Below are 23,186 nucleotides of genomic sequence, written 5' to 3' on the forward strand. Positions count from 1 at the left end.
AACCATAAGAAACTTCTGCTAAAAGCAGAGTCCATTTTTCGATTTTGAATATATGAGTGAATGAGTGAGTATGGTTTTACGACGCTTATATATTCCAGCAAAATCACTGCGGGCAATACCAGAAATGGATTCACACATTGTATCCGGCGTGACGACCGAACGCTCTAACCACAAGGCTCCACCCTGGCACCCCCGACTTTTACTAATTATAAGCATGTGTCAATGAGAAACTTTCAAATGGAACGGAGTCCTGACTCATACGTATACACCAGCACATATGCTACGTTAAAGTGATACACGCCATTTGATGCGGGTCTTGAGTTTATATTCTCACCACACAAAGTCGTCTGGGTTTTACGTCATCTCCAACAGTATTGCGCTTATATAGCTACGAGCATGCACGCGCACGCGTGCGTGCGTGCGTGCGTGCGTGCGTGTGTTACTGCGTGTATTGCTTCGAATATTGCGATTTTATAGTGCTAGGCCAATGAGATACCATGCCACAGTTAAACATGAATACCCCATTCAGACTCAATATAGACCGAGCTGACCAATCCTTGTTTTAGCCCTTTAATGCAGAGCGCCCGGTACAGCCAGTACCATCTTTTAACGTCTTTTGGTATAACGCGGTCAATGATCGAACCTCCGACCTTCCGCTCTCCGGACGGACGCTGAAATACAAAAGACATGTAACCTTCCACTATGTATCGTTTTGTTATGCATGTATGTCTCTAGGTACTCCATGTATCATTAGTATGTATGTATCATGGTACTCTGTGTATCATTATTATGTATGTATCATGGTACTCCGTGTATCATTATTATGTATGTATCATGGTACTCCATGTATCATTATTTTGTATGTATCATGTAACTCCATGTATCATTATTTTGTATGTATCATGGTATTCCGTGTATCATTATTATGTATGTATCATGATACTTCATGTATCATTATTTTTTATGTATCGTTGTACTTCTTGTATCATTATTATGTATGTATCATGGTACTCCATGCATCTTTATTTTGTATGTATCATTTTACTCCATATACCATTTTAGGATGTGCATTTACCACGACCGTTCCAAAGTGCTGTAGTTAATGAAACGAAGATAGATGGTGATAAACTTCTCAGTGGCACAAGGCAATGGAAGGCTGACACACCAGGATTCCCTGACAATGACCACATTATTGTGTTCACAGCGTGAGTTGTCACAATCAGCTTAAAGTATATTTAAAGAATATTAAATTCACACATTTCCCTGACCATCTTATTCCCTGTTGTATTATCTCTGTATTAGTTGCCCGTGTTGTACTTGTGTTTGTTTTCATTCATTAGTTCTCTTTGCTTTTTGTCTGAAGCACTGGTGATGCAGGGTTGAATTTGAACTCGCTCACTCTGTCCGTTCTAGATCGGCTTTTCTTGATATCTCTAAACATTACCCCTTTTCTTTCTATCCCACTACCTTTTTTCCCCCAATGTTCTCGGTACACATCTCGTTTTTTCTGCATTTACAAATGTTACCACGTACATCAGATAATCGTAGCCTGGAATCCCAAATTCGCCCTGATTATGTTTCCGGTATTGTGGTAATATGTTCACGTCTGAGACCCTCACATCGGGTCAAGGGTAGAGCCATTTCCAGCCATGTAATGAACACTTTATAGGTATGAACACTCGACATCGCTTCAAAATTCAGCTTTAAAACACTTTAAATACTGATATGGTATCAGGCTCAAGATGTCCAGGAGTCTTCTGGCGGCAGCATATTCATGGTTCACAACAAAACATGAGCTAAAAGTCAGTATCGGAAACAAAATATTTTCAATGAATCGAAGAAAAAACGACACAAGGCAATTTGGCTAATGACGCTTTAGAACATCAAACATAAATCTAACACGTGGATATATGACTGAAATTATGCTTAAACTTAATTAACTCTATCAATTAAAGAATCCAGGGCTATCATTAATATGGTGATACTCTGTCCTGCTAAATCTCTGTCGGTGCTCAAAGATTATGTCATGTTACCAATTCGTTTTAGGAACGATCTGTTCATTGTGGCGAAAACCGGACAAACGAGAAACCTGCTTGGTGAGTCGTAGTATATTTTCTTTTTGATTTTGGATTGAGAATCTTAGCAATCTATACATGCCTTTGGTAACACTTGGTTCGGGGATACCTTGATGTGTACTCAAAAGGAAAACAAATTGTGGTCATATTATATTATAATTATTCGTGTTAGGAAAGACATTACTCATATCGCCTCTGGATTTTCTTCAGGAAAACTAATATACTTCTGTTTAATTGAGATATGAAATGGCTAAGGATTTGCTTTACACATATTACAAACAAATCATAGTGAGATATGTGTTGTTCTTTACCCAGTGTTAAAGTTATTGTCATGTTCATGTTCATCTGTTCTTCCCAGAACATTCCTGAAAACGGCATCCAGCTACTGTGCGTTTTGTGTATTCAGGTAGAAAACAATACATCCGGATATCCACATATTTCGCATCATCCTAAATGCATATAATCACTGTAACCTTCATAATTGAGTCTACCTTTATAAGGTAAGCAATGCAAACGGCAACAGCAGGTATTTCTTGATACATGAGGTGGTTGGGTAACCTGGTGGTTGAAGCGTTCGCTCATCACGCTGAAGAAGGTTTGAAGCCCATTTCTAGGAACACCCGTTGTCATATTCCTCGAATATTTCTAAAGAAGGTTTAAAAACATACGCTTTCCTGCTATATGTTAATGTGTTTCATGCTCAGTTTCCATCGTCGTTTTGTCACAGGATATGCATATGTAGGAACAATATGTGAAACACCAAATTACAGTGTGTCAGCTGTGGAATACACTGACAACCTGGTTGACGACATGCTCGTCACAACACACGAAGTCGGACATCCGTAAGTGTTTTTAATGTATAGTTTACCATTTTTTTTTTAATAGTTCATATTTATTGGTCGCCGTTGATTTCGAATCTATGCTAGATTACTAATATATACATCGGACGCGACATGCAAAACCCGGAAAAGACACATGTACTGGACATCTGTTGCTATTCATGTTAGCCTATTCTCAAGTTGGTTGGTTAGTTTGTTGTTTTACGTCGCACTCTGTCTGTAAATAATCGAGACAATCCAAAGATTGATGTCATGAGCATCGGGACACAATGGGGATCGATGACATGCTTCAACCAAGTCAGCGAGCCTGACCACCCGATCCCGTTAATCGCCTCTTACTACAAGCATTGTCACCTTTTAGGGCAAGTAAGGGTTGCTGAAGACCTATTCTACCCCGGATCTTCACGGACGCTTAACTGTGTGAATAAAGCAATTTCTGAGCATACAAATTTCTTGGGTTAAATCCCTTCATTGGTGCTGTGTGTGAAACGCATGGGATGGTGCTCAAATATTGATAAAAATAGGATGATGAAGAGAGATGAATATATCTTGTAAATCGAACCTGGTATTTCGCAGGCTCAGCGCCTGGCATGACGGGAATACAACAACGCGTGTAACTCTACATACGAGTACATCATGACCGGCAGCGGGTACAGCAGGACCCATGTTCTTGACCACAACAACTACTACGTCTTTTCTACATGCTCGTCACGCTACTTTCAAACCTTCATCCAAGGAATCCTAACAAACGGGTTGGTATTAAAGACGAAACAGTGAAAAAGTAAATAAATGAAATAGAAACCTGACACACACGACATGGGAGATGGGGGTACCATACATGTATTTCCAAACAGACGGATAGACAGACAGACAGGCAGACGGGGATAATGAAGTGGTGACCACTATATTAACTGTTCCTGATCATGCGATCAATTACCGTATTCGACGTAATAAGCGCCCCGCTCCAATAAGCGCCAACGGCGATATTTGCTGATATATTGGCTGGTGAACAATCCCAATTAGCACCCCTTCCGATTGATCAATGTACACAACACTTATTTATTTGCGTATAATACGCACTCGTGTGTTATATGCACCCTTAATTATGAGCAATTAAGTTCTGGAAAAATGTATCTCTCGTATATAAACATTTCAGGCTGTCAGCTTAAACCACAAAATTTATCTTTCAACCCTGTTTTTTTTTCACCAAAATAATATTCTAATAAGAGCCCCCTATTTCTAATTTTGAAAGCGCCCTGGGCGCTTATTACGTCGAATACGGTACATGTTTTTATACGTTTTATTTGATGGGAGCCTCAGGTTAACAAGGTTTTACTATAAACAGTTAACCATTTTGTTTAAATGTAGCCAAGCTAGATTTTGGATCAGGATTCAAAAGTGAGATGGTAGTTTCTTTATCTATTAAGTGAATTTTACTTGTAAAGACGATTTGTGTGTGCATTATAAAATATGTATATCGTTTGAACTCGACATATTTAAGAAATAAACGACGAGAGGGAGTTATTTATCGTACAATAAAACACTGCAGGGAGAATAAACTGTACGATAAAACAACGACCACGAGACGTTTAAATCATATATGAGATATGAACATTTTGTACAGCCTTTTGAAGGATGTCAATAAATTGTACAAGCTTTAAAGACAGTAATCCATATTTAAAATAATGATGACTCCCTGAATACAGTCAAACCTCGGCAATGTCGGACAATTCCATTTTGTGTACAAGGGGGGTTAAGTTTGGTAATATCACAACTGTCACGTAGATTATCTGCACCGTTTCTTCCAATACCGATTGTCATATCTCTTCCACTTTTGATACGATCGTTTGGCCATTGCGTGTATCTGCTGTGTCCAGCTACATCTATGGGGAACAACTCACTTGACACTTACCTCTCAAAAATAACGTCATCCAATTTACGACGTCATCAGATTACGAGCGCATGTTCGAATCTCCAGAAATGACGTCATGATAGAACAATGTTTTATCGTGAAATAAACCACGCTTCGTTCTTCATCTTCTTTGCGATTTAACGTGTAGCTATCTTATATAAAAATTTGGTGCTATTAGAAAAACAACCTTAACACTCAAACCTATATGTGAAATGAACACTTTATTACTGAAGATCTGGAATAATCCGACTCGTTTTGGGGTGTCAGACATTTGCTGTCGACAGCTTTTTCACGTGATTCATTTTATACGGTGTATGCCAAAGTGGTTGTGTGCTTGCCCATGATAAGTCATCTAATACTATAAATTTGTTAGGTGTATCTACGAATTATTTCATTACCTTTGTCCACGGCATTTCTTTACTGACTATGAATACATTACTATTTCCTTTGATTTAGCGATAATCAACTTGCCAATTATAAAGTATTATTTACAATAAAAGCTGAGTTTCAGTGAGTTGTTTTTCATTAGCCCTGTTAAAATATGTTTTCCAAACCAATATATTTTCAACTTGGTTAGTGCGAAAGGTGATTGGTAGAGGTGACACATTGTTAGGAGTGAATATGTGTGGTGGTGTGTTCACTGGAATCCGAAACCAAGACCGTCGGTTGCTGGCGCAGCTAAGGCAAAATTAATAACTCTGCGTAACGTATTTACAGCATCATGGACCGCATCCGTGGTCTAGTTGTAGAGCGTCCGCCGGAGAGCGGAAGGTCCGGGGTTCGACCCCGGCCGCGTCATGCGAATAGACCTTGAAAGATGGTACTTGTTGTTACCCTGTCTGGCGCTCGGCATTAAGGGGCTAAAACAAGGACTGGTCGGCTCGGAGTCAGTATACTGTGTCTGAGAGGGGTATTCATGTTAAACTGCGGCATGGTATCTTAGTGGGCTAGCACTATCAATCGGCATCAGTCCGGACTATTACAAGGAGCCACAAACGCGCACGCACGCACACACACACGCACGGACGCACGCACGCACGCACACGCACTCACACACACACACACACACACACATACACACCCACGTGCATGCACATCGCTATATAAGTGCAATAATCTTGGACGCGACATAAAAAGAATATTTCTCCTCACCTCACCTACAGTATTGTGACATTTTACAATATGTGCTGGTGCCTATGCCCATGAGTATATCCATATAACATAATACAGCCGTGATATTTCCTATTCAGTATCGTATATTTTACAGTTCAAATGCCCAACAGCAATGCCTACAGACGAGTCTCGAGCCGGCTTCTGTGACAAACATCACGGGGACGATGCCGGGGCAGCTCTACGACGCTCACACGCAGTGTCAAATGATGTTTGGGCCAGGCTTCGTCTTGCGATCAGTACGAAAAATATATTTATTAGCATTAGAAGAAATCCTGCTTGGTCCATCATATACTAGACAGGTGTAAAACTGTCTTTCTGCTATATTTCCATTATCACGATAGACATTTTACTCACTACTGAACATGACATTTACAGGATTTCAACATAAGTAATTCAGAAAACATATGCAAGAGAATGGTCTGTGGCAAGGAACAGCTTAAATCGTCCCGAAACGCTGCAGACGGAACGCCATGTGGCGATAAAAAGGTACACCATCTGAACGTGCATATGTGTCTGTACTTAACCCATGTTAACATTTGCATGCACTTCCAAGGGAACTGTGAATGGAAATTGAATGTAAACATGTTCATGAAATTGGACTGTATAAGTTGATAGGCGTAGCAATTGCTATAAATGTTTCATAAATTGTTGTTATTATTATCATTAGTAGTGTTATATGTGTTGCACTGTGATTTCAGTGGTGTGTTGCTGGACACTGTGTGTTTTCCATAGATGCACCAGAACAAAACAATAGTAAGTTATTGAAGTATACGTTTACACATAAGTCAGAGGAATCGCTTCTCGGAAGCACGGGTATCATGCTGACAAACTACGGATCATAACAAAGGTGAATCTGTGAATTCGAATCCACTAGCAGTGTATCTTGGAAGCACTAAGGGATGCAACTTTGCCAAATGTGTCGTAGCACATCAGACCACCAATCGATACAAAAAAAAAATGTACATAATATCATTTAAAGAAGCAAAGGAGCATCTGAGATGGTAGTCATGGTCATATTGTCATGAAACGGTCACAAAACAAATTAATGATCATAAATATTCGATATTCTGTATTTCAATTCGAGTATGTCACACGGTGAACAAAAACAAATGTTTGTCGTCAGAACATTAATACAGTATACAAATTTAAGAAATAGTAAGTGGTACTTGACTTTTTTCTGGGTGTGTATGCTATACCTCGTTAGAGAGCGCCATAATATCTCGGACGACATCTTTTCCTTGAATGCAATGATCACTTTCGGAAACCTGCCCACAATTTCAGCTGACTGTCTCTTTGGGAACCAGCCAATCGTTTACCCGGCCAATAGAACATGTGCTGAGCTGATAAGTGCAACACCACGTTTGTGCTACAATCCTGGTTATTTGACGGCCTGCTGTGAGACCTGTCCTATCTACAAGAGAAATGACGGTACTTATTTCTTAATGATAGTAGTCTCTCGTTAAGTCATTTCAAGCATATTGTACAGAATGTACACTATTTCTAAGTATAAATCTAATATGCTTTACATCTACATGTTTCATGTATTCGATATGTACAGAGAAAATATCATGTTCCAATTGGGAATACTTTGTAATGGTGCTGTCTATGGGATCGTGGGTGGAGTGATGTGGTGGTGGTGGGTTGGGGGTGGGGGTGACTGAGCTGATATTTTTGATGCAGCAAATAATTTCTTTTCGAAAAAGAATTAACCAACGGCAATATCAGTTCTTTTTTACATGCTGGTTTTCCGGGGAAAATGGGTTGTGAGCAAAGGGTTTTCGCTGCTTTTCTGTACTAGAAAAAATTCTAACAAAACATCTACCCCGGGTACATATATAAATCATAAATCCTGTATTTTGGCTTCAATCACACTTACTAAAATGTTCAGATTTTCAACAGACGTCCTTCTCACTGTCACTCACACAATTAGTTGTCGCAGAGTAGTCTTGTAACTACCCAAGCCATGACGCCATGATGGCGGCAACATCACTTTTTTCCTGTGTGTGCTTGAGTTAACTCCCACAGTAATATTAGTAACAATCTAGCACTTGGTAGTAAGGCACATTAAGCTAAGATAATTCTCATAAGTTTTCTATAATAACAGACATCAAAGCCTGTGTTTGGGGATTTTGTGAGGTCGTCATGTTGTCTCCCTCTACCCCTGGGTGCAAGAAGTGTGGCCGATTCATGGTCAGGGGAGATCCTCATGAAAACTGCACGAAGTGCAGAGGTATGACCTGCACTTAGGAGAAGAGATGTCAACAATGCAGTAGGCGCGAGGCTGCCAAGAAGAAAGTGGAAAACATCGTAACTGGAAAATCAGTTTCCACTCCAGTGCCTCCCTCTCCAGTCCACCCACCATCTCCTGCACCCACCATGAGTCTGATCAACCAACTGTTCAACAGCAGGAGATGGTGAAGGGCATGCTCGAGACGAAGCTCTCAGCAATGGATACAGAGATAGGAAAGATCAAAGAGATAGCTCTGGCATAGACTATCCGATCTTCTTCCACGGCCGTAGGCCCATCTACAATAGACCAGTAAACTGGGCCGTACGGTCAGCCAGCAGGCGTTACCCAACCAAGGGAGAATACCGTACGGGAACGGCACGGTATCCATGTACAGGCCGTCCACGGCAACCAAGCCAGCCAGCCACACCAGCCAGACGCTGAACAGTTGCACGGACTCCATGGACCAGCCACCCACAGCTACCCAGCCGACCGACTACGGCTTACCGTATGACCTTCATCAGCCAACGGTTCCCAAGCCAGCCGCACGGCACACACGGGATTACCCAGGCAGCCGACTGGCCAGCCGGCCGAAAGTGCAGCCACCGCATGGCTTCCGCTACCCATGGACCACAAGCCACACAGAGACAGATTATACCGGAATCATGGTGACCGGAGGGTGACGAAACCTACGGTATATACGCAGAGTGCGACGATTATCCATTATATCCATTATCCTAGTTATGTCTATGGACTGTGATTTACGCCTATCGTCTTTCAACATAATGCCGAATCCGGGCCCAGTGGGAAGGCGTCTACTGTCATACGCCAAAAATTGGAAGCGAGTTATGCCCGCCCACTGGATTCCACACGTCGTGGATCATGGATACAAGCTACACTTCAGGGAACACCCGATCCTGAACACACACGCCCTGGGCTGAAGATTTCCCCTGGTCGGAGCCAAGGGTTTTTACTCTCTTGTCTTCTGGAAAAAAATACAACCGAGATGAGGATGATTATAAATTAAAAAACCCTCATCAAGAGATCTGGTACCTCCACCAAAATTCCAGATGGAGTCCATACGGAAATTATGGTCTAGGTTGAAGAAAGGGGACTGGCTTATCAGCCTAGACTAACAGATGCATATCTTCACGCCCCGAGAAACCCATCCTCCAGTAACTATCTACGCTTCAATGGTCGACGCTACGAATTCCAAGTCCTACCATTCGGGATAGCAATAGAGCTTTGGCTATTCACCAGGATTACAGCACCAGTCATCAAGTTCGCTCACCTCCAGCTAGTCCGAATTCAAAGCTATCTGGGCGACTTCCTAGCGGCAGACCAAGGAAAAGATCAGCTACATCAGAACTTGATATTCATGGTCCAACTTATGACCTTCTAGTCAATCCATCCAAGTCAGAGACTACTCCGGTTCAAGACATTATATACATCAGAGTAAGATTCCAGCTAGACAGGGGATATCTATGCCCATCGGAGGATCGATTCGATAAGACTATATAGATGATTCAATCACTTTCAAGTCAACCCAGCAAGTCGCCGAGGTGGTGGATGTCTCTTCAGGGCAACTTTACGTCTCTACAGGTTATGATCTTCAGAGGAAGGCTGATGCTACGTCCTCTACAGATATGTGTCAACCATATACGATCTCACGGCCAAGAGTACCCGACTCAGTTAACTCCCAGATTACTATGAGACCTCCATTGGTGGAATCACTGAGAACATGTGATGAGTGGCATCCCTCTGATGTATCCGACGCAAGAGCACCATCTATTCACAGACGCGTCAGATTCGGGATGGGGAGCCCATATGGACGATCTCATCGTACAGGGATCGTGGAACACAGAGGAGAAAAATCTTCATATCAACTGCAGGGAAATCAAGGCCATATATAACGCCATCCTGGAATGGTGGATACATCTTCATCTATCATCTGTTCTCATAGCCACGGACAACACCACAGTAGTGGCCTATATTCAGAAGCAGGGAGGAACCAGAACAATCACCCTGATGATGAAGACTACACGATTGTTTGCCTTGGCAGACTCCTTCAATTGCCGGATCGAGACATATACCCGGGAAACTGAACAGTCTTTCGGGTGAGAATAGTGGCAACAGAATGGACATTACATCCCCAGATCTTCACCTGGATAACCAAGCTATGGGGCATACCACATATAGATCTATTCGCCACCTGCCAGAACAACCAACTTCCGGTCTATGTCAGCCCAGTTAACGTCCAAAGAGCTCACCAGATCGACGCTCTTTCGATGGATTGGACCAATCTATTCGCCTACGCATTCCCATCATGGTCTCTCCTTGACAAAGTCCTCCACGAGGTGGAGGAGACGGATGGTGTAATAATACTGATAGCTTCAATATGGCCCTGCTAGTCATGGTTCCCAAGACTACTTAAGCTACTCATGGAGGAACCTATACAGTTACCACTTCGTCGAGATCTGCTATGACAACCCAAGTCCAGCATATTTCACGAAAATCTGCAGTCTACATCTAACCGCCTGGATGTATTCATGCAGAAGATGCAGACATCCGTATACTCTGAACTTGCCTCAGAAGCTGTGGCAAGATCGGGGAGACCTTCATCCTCCGACACCAGCAGCATCAGAGGGTGTGTACACCTTTGATTATCATTCTGCATATTAGGTGTAGGGAGGATAAGAAGCACCTTAAATATCAACTATCATCATTAGACCGGAAGTGACGTCATTACCGGAAGTAAGAGAATAACCGAAAGTGACGTCAGCACCGGAAACAAGTTGCTAAATGACGCCTTTGGGGTAGAAATAGAGCTAGAAAGACGTCATTACCAAAAGGGGAAGTGACATACCGGAAGTGACGTCATAACCGGAAGTGGTGTCATAAACGGAAGTGACGTAATCGTCGGTATTAAAAGTCACAAATCCAGGTTTATTTACGCTTAAGATCAGCAAATATGACGGAAAATCTAGTGTAAATAGCACATATTGGGACTGATTCTTGACACAGTATCTGATTTTCAAGTCCTCAAGGGGAATTTCAGAGGAAATTATCTCAAGTAGGATTAGAATCAGTACATAATGGTTTCCAGAAGAGGTTTGCAGTCAATTACACAGGGGTCCCTCTGGTATATTCTGGCAGATATGTAACAGAGGTAGAAGCTCTGTAAGAATTATTGAACAATAGTTTATCATTGTTAATAATTCTAAAAATACTGCCTCTTTTACATATGAATTACTCCCTCCCACGTCTCGAATTCGTCTAACTCTAGTAGTAGATGAAAGTGGTGTTGCCGCCATTATGACGTGATGGCTTGGGTAGTTACGAGACTACTTGGCGACAACTTATTGTTTCATTGACAGTGAAAAGAGGACGTCTGTTGAAAATCTGAAAAGTTTAGTTAGTGTGATTGAAGCCAAAATGCAGGATTTATGGCAGATATGTAATAGAGGGAGAAGCTTCGTTAGAATTACAGAACAATAGTTTATCATTGTTAATAATTCTAAAAATACTACCTCTTTTACATACGAATTACTCCCTCCCACGTCTCGAATTTTGCTACCTCTAGTAGTAGATGAAAGTGGTGTTTCCGCCATTATGACGTCATGGCCTGGGTAGTTACTACATTCCGACAACTAATTGTGTGATTGACAGTGAAGAGGACGTCTGTTGACAATCTGAAAATTTTAGTTAGTGTGATTGAAGCCAAAATGCAGGATCTATGGCAGATATGTAATAGAGGTAGTTTTCTTAGAATTATTAACAATGATAAACTATTGTTCAATAGTTTAGTGTTTAGAAACAAGAACCAAACAAAACACGTACACTCTCAAACACAAATCACCCCCATTTCCATATTATTACTTGATTTTTGCGATTCTCACATGACAAAACCATACAATAATGTTATAGCCATACACATCCAGTAAACATATTCAATAAAAGCATAAAGCAGTAATGTTCAAGACTATACTTACTGTTGTGTGTATGTTAGATAACAAATCCTCTTCCAAAATGTGAATTGAGGATACAAGTACCACGTGATAATCCAGTATGACATCCACTCCTCTGTGGTACTCAGCACGTGGTTTACGTACCTCCCCTACGGTTTGTGTCATTTGGAATGTTGCCATCAGTGTCTGTTGAACATGGGAATATTGACTGATGTGTTAACCAACGGGTCATCTTCACGATTAAGATACGTTTGTATCTATTTGCCTCATATTTCTTATGTGTACTTGTATATTTCGATTGCTCTAGAAAACTGCCCATATGGAGATCGATATAGAAACTGTGACACAATTACTCAGGACAAGAAAGATCTATGCTACAACGAAGCAAATGCCAGGGGTTGTTGTGAAACATGTTCAGTTTACAAGTCGGCAGTAGGTAAGTAATGATAGAGACCTTTAGACGGTTTGAGTTTCGGAGAACCTTATAAATACAGACATTGGTAAGTCGAAAGTTTGCATACTGAAATGTGAGGTTGAAATTATTTAAATGTTTATTTGTTAACGTTAATGAGTGGCAGTAAGTTATTCTATGGAATAAAATACTTTTCAAATGATTAGATGTCTTTCACCAAATTCCAAACTGGGATTATCTCCCCTTAACATACAATCAAAATACTTGATTTAATACCGGATCTGTGACCAAATTCATCAGTCCACTGTATCAGATCAATGTATCAGTTCAATGCATCAGTCCAATGTATCACTTCAACCTAATCTATTAGTCCAGTGTATAGGTCTAATGAATCAATTCAATGTAGAAGTCCCCTATATCAGTCCGATGTATTAATTGATTGCATCAGACCAATGTATCAATCCAATGTACCAGTTCAATGTACCAATCCAATGTATCAGACCAGTATATCAATCCAATGTATCAGTCCAGTGCATCACTCAAATAAATGTGTCCACTATATATGTCGAGTGTATCAGTCAAATGTTTACGTTCAAGGTATCAGTCCAATGTATCAATGCAATGTATCAATACAATATGTGAGTCCAGTGTATCAGATCATCCCAATAAACCAGTAGACGTTATCAATCTATGTGTCAATACAAAATTTCAATCCAGCGTATCAATATCATCTATCAACCCAATGTATCAATACGATGTGTCAAAACAATGTATAAATCTAATGCTTCAGTCCAGTGTATCGGGGGCGGTCGGGTAGCCTAGTGGTTAAAGCGTTCGCTCCTCACCCCGAGGACCCGGGTTCGATTCCCGACATGGGTACAATGTGTGAAGGCCATTTCTGGTGTCCCCTGCCGTGATATTTCTTGAATATTGCTAAAAGCGGCGTAAAACCATACTCACTCACTCCAATTTATCAATCCAGGGTATCAATATGTACCATCTACTTCTCTAATTATTAAAGCAGTAATATATTATTCATATTATTGGTGTACAAGCCGTTATTTTCGATATACAAAAATTGTGTTAATGGCAGGTGTAATTACACAATGCTAACCATTGTCAATATTAACATGAATCCTAACACAATTCTGCTAATCTTATGAACTATTCAGAATGGATCAGATATTATCAATCACAATATTACAACTGGTTTATTAACAGTTTGACATGCAAAGCTTCATGCCTTTAACACAATGTGTGTATTTCGTCAATATTCATATTATTGAATTGTATGATTTCCAGCAAATTGCACATATGGTGATCGTTACTCTAACTGTGACACTGGTATTACTCAGGAACGGAAAAGTCTTTGTTACAATGAAAACAATGCCTATGGCTGTTGTGAGACTTGCTCAGCCTACTCATCAGGAGGTGGTAAGTACAGACACTAGGGGTTTTGGTGAGGTCTGGTTTGGGTTTTGGATTATTTAATCAATCATTCAAGTTGTAGTTTATAAGGATTTTATAAGTCTAAATCTCATTTTCGAGTTTCTGCAGTTATCATTATTAAAAGTTATTGGACAGGACGTAAGTTTTTTTTATTTGAGCACCAAGTATATATTGGCTTTATACATAACATAATCCTGATCATCGAAATTAAGGGATTTGCTCAACTTCTAATCTGCAACATTTAAGTTATTGACGGGTATATATATGATAGTCGCTAGGGTGTTTCACATAGGTGTTGCAGACCGCCTCCGTTGTCTAGTGGTAGAGCGTCCGCCCGGAGAGCGGAAGGTCCGGGGTTCGATCCCCGGCCGCATCATACCAAAAAGACGTTAAAAGATGGTACTTGTTGTTACCCTGCCTGGCGCTCGGCATTAAGGGGCTAAAACAAGGAATGGTCGGCTCGGAGTCAGTATACTGTGTCTGCGTGGGATATTTGTGTTAAACTGCGGCATGGTATCTCAGTGTTCTAGCACTATAAATCGGCGTCAGTCCGAAATAGTACAAGCGGCCACACACACACGTGAATGCACGTCGCTATATAAGTGCAATAATCTTGGACGCGACGTTAAACCAAATTTCACCTCACCTCACATAGATGTTGCCTTTCGCGCCCAGTAGCCACCTGTGGGTAGAAACGTTTATTAATTGTTTTTGTATATTCATGTTAACAGTTGTATTATGATCTAATGTTTGAGAGAATTTGGGAAGTTATGGGTAACCTACAGATCATTATGGCTCATTAGTTCATAGTAATATATATACTAATAACTGCTTCGTAGAAACATAAATGTTAGATATTTCTGCACACTGTTGACCATTGTCAGTGTTATCATAAGTTAGCATTTAGACGCTATTCTATATGTACCTCCCCTCTATGTTTCCTCTACAGGAAACTTAAATCATGTCTACTTATATAAGGAACTATTCAGAAAGGACCACGTGTAATCAGTCACAATATTACAACATATCTATAACAGTTTTATTTTGTTTCAAATGGTCATGGCAGTCATGTTGGATTTAGTTGGTGGTTATACATGTTATGGTACAATACTTTGAATACTTTAACCCAAAGTGTGTATTTCTTCCGTATTCTGATTTTGTTTCGGTTGATTTCGTCAATTAACACCAACTGATTTTTTTAACTCTAAATCTAAGCTTCGACATTAAAGTGTCTGATATATGCCAGTTTATAATTTCTACAATAACCATACACAGGAATGGCAATGGTCATACAATATATTTATCATTAAGGCAGTTAATTGTAATAATTACAGTATGCTGTATTAATCTTATGATAGTTACTTTTCTTCTTCGGTTACAAAATGCTGCATATCCGGCGCTGATTGAATACATACAAAAATAATCCCTACTGAAGTCCAGTTTAATGCGCCAGTCACCTTTCCGACTAACACTCTAACGCGTTTAATAAGGCATCCAGTTCACATAATGTAGAATATTTGATGATAAGAGTAAGATAGAAAGAGAGATAAGTGCATGGTTTTCCTTGCTTCCTGAACAGCGAGTTTCATTTATGCAATTTATTAGACTGTATAGCATGTCCTAACGCCTTTTGTTTTGACTCTAAAACCTGAAGACATGTCAATTCCTCTTTTGTACTGGATTCCAAAGCTCCATAATTGTTGTCAGCAGCGCATAGCCGCCCTTCATCGCAGTGTCTGGTATCTATAATTTATGTGAGGACATTACGTTTGAGAACTGGTCTAAATGATGAAATATGTCTTATAGTTGACAAGAATAGTTACGCAGAGTTGCATAAATTTACTGCGAATCTATCCGCGAATGGAATTCATGCCTCTTACCATCATGTGCTACCATTGATCATCGGATTTACCAAAGGGTTAAACATGTTCCATCTGCATTACCTTGGGATTTACTTCCACATTAACCATGGTCTAGTGAAAGGTTTACACGATGGTTATGATAATCGAAAGACGAACATGCTCGACAATATTGTCATTAATATAGCAATTAGCAAATATCTGAATGTTTAAACGCTGCTTGATTATGTTGCAGACTGTCCATATGGCGATAACACGTTTACTGGCCCATGTGCCTATAGCAACTGTATCACTTCCGGTCCCGACTACATTGGAAGGTGTTGTGACACTTGTCGCAATTTTACGTCACAATCTTCCACAACTACAACAGCTACTACTGTACCCACAACTACAACAACAACAACAACTACTACTGTACCAACAACTACCACAACTTCACTAACATCTACCACAAATGCACCAATAACTACCACAACTACTCAAACAACTACCACAATTACACCAATTACTATCACAACAACTAACACTACACTAACATCTACCACAACGGCACCAAGAACTACTGGACCTACAACAACGTCCACAAGTACGCCATCAACTACCACAACTACATCAACAACTACTACAATTACCACAACGACTGCCACAGCTACACAAACAACTGTCACAACTACTACTGTACCAACAAATACCACGATTACACCTACAACTACCACAACTGCACCAATAACTACCGCTTTACCAACTACCACAATTACACCAACTACCACTACTACACTAACATCTACCACAATTACACCAACAACTTACACAACTGCACCAACAACTACACCAACTGCACCAACAGCTACAACATCAACTACCACGACTGCCCCAACAACCTCAACTACTACACCAACAACTACCACAACGGCACCAACAACTACTAGACCTACAACAACTTCCACTAGTACGCCATCAACTACCACAACTTCATCAACAACTACTACAATGACTGCCACAGCTACACCAACAACTACTATAACTTCACTAACATCTCCCACAACTGGACCAATAACTACAACTTTACCAACTACCACTACTACACTAATAACTACCACAATTACACCAACAACTACCACAACTACACAAACAACTACCACATCTACACCAAAACCTATCACAACTACACTAACATCTACCACAACTGCACCAATAACTACCACAACTACACCAACAACTACCACAACTGCACAAATAACTACCACTTTACCAACTGCCACTACTACACCAATAACTACCACAATTACACCAACAACTACCACAACTGCAACAACAACTACACCAACAACTACCCCTACTCCCCCAACAACTACCACTACTCCCGCAACAGCTACCACAACTACACAAACAACTACCACTTTACCAACTACCACTACTACCCCAAAAACTACCACAATTACACCAACAACTACCACAACTGCAACAACAACTACACCAACAACTACCACTACTCCCCCAACAACTACCACAACTACACAAACAACTACCACATCTACGCCAAAAACTATCACAACTACACTAACAACTACCACAACTGCAACAACAACTACACAAACAACTACCACATCTACGCCAACAACTATCACAACTACACTAACATCTACCACAACTGAACCAATAACTACCACAACTACACCAACAACTACCACATCTACGCCAAAAACTATCACAACTACACTAACATCTACCACAACTGCAACAATAACTACCACAACTACACCAACAACTACCACAATTACACCAATTACTATCACAACAACTAACACTACTCTAACATCTACCACAACGGCACCAACAACTACAACTTTACCAACTACCACTACTACACTAATAACTACCACAATTACACCAACAACTACCACAACTACACAAACAACTACCACATCTACACCAACACCTATCACAACTACACTAACATCTACCACAACTGAACCAATAACTACCACAACTACACCAACAACTACCACAACTACACCAACAACTACCACAACTGCACAAATAACTACCACTTTACCAACTACCACTACTACACCAATAACTACCACAATTACACCAACAACTACCACAACTGCAACAACAACTACACCAACAACTACCACCTCTCCCCCAACAACTACCACTACTCCCGCAACAACTACCACAACTACACAAACAACTACCACTTTACCAACTACCACTACTACCCCAAAAACTACCACAATTACACCAACAACTACAACAACTGCAACAACAACTACACCAACAACTACCACTACTCCCGCAACAACTACCACAACTACACAAACAACTACCACATCTACGCCAAAAACTATCACAACTACACTAACAACTACCACAACTGCAACAACAACTACACCAACAACTACCACTACTCCCGCAACAACTACCACAACTACACAAACAACTACCACATCTACGCCAACAACTATCACAACTACACTAACATCTACCACAACTGCAACAATAACTACCACAACTACACCAACAACTACCACAATTACACCAATTACTATCACAACAACTAACACTACTCTAACATCTACCACAACGGCACCAACAACTACAACTTTACCAACTACCACTACTACACTAATAACTACCACAATTACACCAACAACTACCACAACTACACAAACAACTACCACATCTACACCAACACCTATCACAACTACACTAACATCTACCACAACTGAACCAATAACTACCACAACTACACCAACAACTACCACAACTGCACCAACAACTACCACAACTACACTAACATCTACCACAACTACACCAACAACTACCACAACTACACCAACAACTACCACAACTGCACGAATAACTACCACTTTACCAACTACCACTACTACACCAATAACTACCACAATTACACCAACAACTACCACAACTGCAACAACAACTACACCAACAACTACCCCTACTCCCCCAACAACTACCACTACTCCCGCAACAGCTACCACAACTACACAAACAACTACCACTTTACCAACTACCACTACTACCCCAAAAACTACCACAATTACACCAACAACTACCACAACTGCAACAACAACTACACCAACAACTACCACTACTCCCCCAACAACTACCACATCTACGCCAAAAACTATCACAACTACACTAACATCTACCACAACTGCAACAATAACTACCACAACTACACCAACAACTACCACTACTCCCGCAACAACTACCACAACTACACAAACAACTACCACATCTACACCAACACCTATCACAACTACACTAACATCTACCACAACTGCACCAATAACTACCACCTCTCCCCCAACAACTACCACTACTCCCGCAACAACTACCACAACTACACAAACAACTACCACTTTACCAACTACCACTACTACCCCAAAAACTACCACAATTACACCAACAACTACCACAACTGCAACAACAACTACACCAACAACTACCACTACTCCCCCAACAACTACCACAACTACCACTACTCCCCCAACAACTACCACAACTACACCAACAACTACCACAACTGCAACAACAACTACACCAACAACTACCACTACTCCCCCAACAACTACCACAACTACACAAACAACTACCACAACTACACCAACAACTACCACAACTACACCAACAACTACAACAACTGCACAAATAACTACCACTTTACCAACTACCACTACTACACCAATAACTACCACAATTACACCAACAACTACCACAACTGCAACAACAACTACACCAACAACTACCACCTCTCCCCCAACAACTACCACTACTCCCGCAACAGCTACCACAACTACACAAACAACTACCACTTTACCAACTACCACTACTACCCCAAAAACTACCACAATTACACCAACAACTACCACAACTGCAACAACAACTACACCAACAACTACCACTACTCCCGCAACAACTACCACAACTACACAAACAACTACCACATCTACACCAACAACTATCACAACCACACTAACATCTACCACAACTGCACCAATAACTACCACAACTACACCAACAACTACCACAATTACACCAATTACTATCACAACAACTAACACTACTCTAACATCTACCACAACGGCACCAACAACTACAACTTTACCAACTACCACTACTACACTAATAACTACCACAATTACACCAACAACTACCACAATTACACCAATTACTATCACAACAACTAACACTACTCTAACATCTACCACAACGGCACCAAGAACTACTGGACCTACAACGTCCACTAGTACGCAATCAACTACCACAACTCCATCAACAACTACTACAACTACCACAACGACTGCCACAGCTACACAAACAACTGTCACAACTACAACTGTACCAACAACTACCACTACTCCCCCAACAACTACCACAACTGGACCAATAACTACCACTTTACCAACTACCACTACTACACCAATAACTACCACAATTACACCAACAACTACCACAACTGCAACAACCACTACACCAACAACTACCACAAATACACAAACTACCACTTTACCAACTACCACTACTACCTCAATAACTACCACAATTACACCAACAACTACCACAACTGCACCAACAGCTACACCATCAACAACAACTACTCCCCCAACAACCTCAGCTACTACACCAACAACTACAACAACTATACCAGCTTCTACTACAACTTCACCAACTACCACAACTACACCAATAACTACTAGACCTACAACAACTTCCACTAGTTCACCAACAACTACCACAACTACACCAACGACTTCTACAAATACGCAATTAACTACAACTACGCCAACTACAACGCCAACTACCACAACTACATCAACAATTCCTACAACTGCCAGCTCAACACAAAGTTCTTCACCTCCATCAAAACAAGCTAACAGGACAAGAGTAGTGTCCAGCACAGCTACAGTCATAGCAGCACCTACATCCACAACTTTAGGCTCATCTCCTCCTACCATGACAGTTAATGCTCTCAGTGGTGAGTACACAAATTACAAAGAGTTACAAATTACCATTAATATTGCTGACTTCAGCATAAAACGGAAACAAACACATGTTAAGAATAAAGAATATGGAGACAGAAAAGTCTTGGAAACAGTGATTACCGCTGTCTTTCTGACTTTCACGGAAACTTGTACTACCACCGGTTTCTCCTTTGTCAATTCCTTCCTTCAAGGAAATCATTCATTTTTGCATTTATATTAATTAAAAATAAAAACAATCAGTATTATCAGGTCATGAATTGTATGAAATATTTGTTTGTTTCCAGAGCAAAAAATAATCATAGGGGCGATCTCCGCTCTCGGTCTCGGGATAATTGTCATCCTCATTGCTCTCATCGTCTTTGTCAAAAGGTGCGTACAGTTATTTTCCTTAAAGAGTTAATCTACATAAATGTGTTGGAAATGTGCTTCTTCGTGCTTGTGTTGGCATATGCAGTAGTTCCTGTAGATGTCGGGGACTGGGTGTTCTTGCACAGAACTAGGAACCACTTGCACAAATCGATGTCAGGCTTCGACTATCAAATTCATAAGAGAAGTCATCTTAATATTTAATCCAGCTAGTTTAACCACTCGTTGTGCTAAAAATGTAACTCTTTGTACTGGACGTTGTCCACCAACACGAATAGACAGACGGTAGTTGACTGCGATCGGATGACACTACACATGGCACTGTGTGAAGTTTGTTTGTGAAGTATTATTGCTTTCAACAAAATTAACATAAACAGAAGTGTTTATTACCTTTTTATTTCTCCAAACAAACTTTGGAAGTACATGTCTCCATGACCTCCTCCGCTTGCTGTCAAAAAGCAATTGAACCAGCCTTAGACGTCAGAGGCACTTGTGAATACTCCACAAACAAAACTACAGCAAAATAGTTCATTCCAACAATTAATATTGTTCTGGTGTGATTTCCAAACTGATTAATATCATAATCGGTATCGGAGCTGAATTGTGCAATCAGTAAATAATCACTTAAGATCAATGAATAATCAATAACTTATACTGAAGCACAAGGCAAAACAATGGGTTACATACGTGGGAGCGGCCCTTTAATGAATGTGTGTGCACACACGAATGTTCAGGATCTTGTCACTGTCGATTGTCATGAAACAGTCCAGTGTTCAGATAGGTATACAATTCCCACTTGACAAGAAGATTAAAATTCGTTAAAGATATCGAATAGTCCTCTGTCGCTTGTAACAGATAGCCTTCTAGAAACTGTAATAATGTCAAAGAGTACACAATCAGACAAATTTCCGCTATCTTAAGTCTGTGATAATTTGGATTAATGTGTGTGTCCCTTATTTCAGAGGCATTTGCAGAATGGGGACAAAACGAAAACCTCCGCCAACACGAACCGGAGACTTGGATTACATGGCTCCGCCTCTAGGAGTGTCTTCAAGGGGGTTCTCCTCATACTCAACACGTTTTAATGTTGGTCGATTAGCCTAGGCAATAATACCAAGTACAGTTCATTCCACTCATGCCCAATCATAGTTTTAAGCAACGACATTGACTAGACTTTTGAAACTGGTCTCCAGACTTACCCACCTTCAAATATTGAAATAAAAAGTAGTCGGGTCCTATTTGTTCGCCTGACATTTATTGTAAATTTCTAGAACATGATGTGCGATATTACCAATCATATGTATTTTTCACCACTGTTCCTCCCATATCAATTAGTCTGTTGATCTGATTAGATGTTGGTTTATTTATTTAAAAGTGTATGTTATTTAGTCAAAATGACATGAAATATTTGACCATTTTCATTCATAATCGTTACAGCTCACATATTACCGCAGGCCAATCAGCGTGTCATACTTACATATACCTTTTTACATTCCTGGTATCATCATTGATTTTCAGAGATCCATTCATAGACTAATTATTCTCTTGCATTGACGTTCTATATTGACAATATATGGTCAGATATATTTCTCGTTGACCTCTTTACTGTTCATATCACACAGTTCACAAACCGATTTACTACAACATATAAACGAAACCAGTTTCTATGAGTCAGAGTGTTAGGTGTATATCGCTTTTGTAACGTTGTTGATGTACTTTCTTCATGACTTACAAAATTTGAGAACTTTATGGCATGTACTCAATGATGAAGGGAGGTTTGCAAGTTTAAATAAACATCTGTATATTTTATTTACCTTTCCATTAATTTTTTGTACTATTGTGTAAATAAACTTAAAATGCGACTGAAAATCGTTATATGTTATCTTATACC

General features: G+C 40.3%; 1 protein-coding gene across 1 annotated transcript; it reads left to right on the plus strand.

Annotated features, from left to right (window-relative positions):
* The first annotated feature begins 1,051 nt into the window (after nucleotides 1-1,051).
* On the plus strand, nucleotides 1,052-23,157 carry LOC124114944 (mucin-2-like). Its single transcript, XM_048389820.1, has 14 exons — nucleotides 1,052-1,205; nucleotides 2,047-2,096; nucleotides 2,803-2,917; nucleotides 3,491-3,666; nucleotides 6,094-6,235; nucleotides 6,375-6,485; nucleotides 6,698-6,752; nucleotides 7,281-7,427; nucleotides 12,502-12,630; nucleotides 13,909-14,040; nucleotides 16,150-18,237; nucleotides 19,771-20,922; nucleotides 21,214-21,298; nucleotides 22,258-23,157. Exons 4-14 carry the CDS (start codon nucleotides 3,551-3,553, stop codon nucleotides 22,397-22,399), a joined length of 4,299 nt encoding a protein of 1,432 aa, XP_048245777.1. The 5' UTR covers nucleotides 1,052-1,205; nucleotides 2,047-2,096; nucleotides 2,803-2,917; nucleotides 3,491-3,550; the 3' UTR covers nucleotides 22,400-23,157.
* The last annotated feature ends 29 nt before the right edge of the window (nucleotides 23,158-23,186 follow it).

The sequence above is a fragment of the Haliotis rufescens genome, unplaced genomic scaffold (assembly GCF_023055435.1).
Source record: "Haliotis rufescens isolate VD_foot unplaced genomic scaffold, xgHalRufe1.0.p SCAF_8, whole genome shotgun sequence".
Classification (NCBI taxonomy): Eukaryota; Metazoa; Mollusca; class Gastropoda; order Lepetellida; family Haliotidae; genus Haliotis; species Haliotis rufescens.

Bases quoted from the DNA above. Each gene is read 5' to 3' on its own strand.
- LOC124114944 (XM_048389820.1), top strand. From the start codon at position 3,551: ATGACCGGCAGCGGGTACAGCAGGACCCATGTTCTTGACCACAACAAC. The intron at 6,236-6,374 runs GTACGAAAAATA...TGACATTTACAG, and splicing joins CAGGCTTCGTCTTGCGATCA to GATTTCAACATAAGTAATTC. The intron at 20,923-21,213 runs GTGAGTACACAA...GTTTGTTTCCAG, and splicing joins GACAGTTAATGCTCTCAGTG to AGCAAAAAATAATCATAGGG.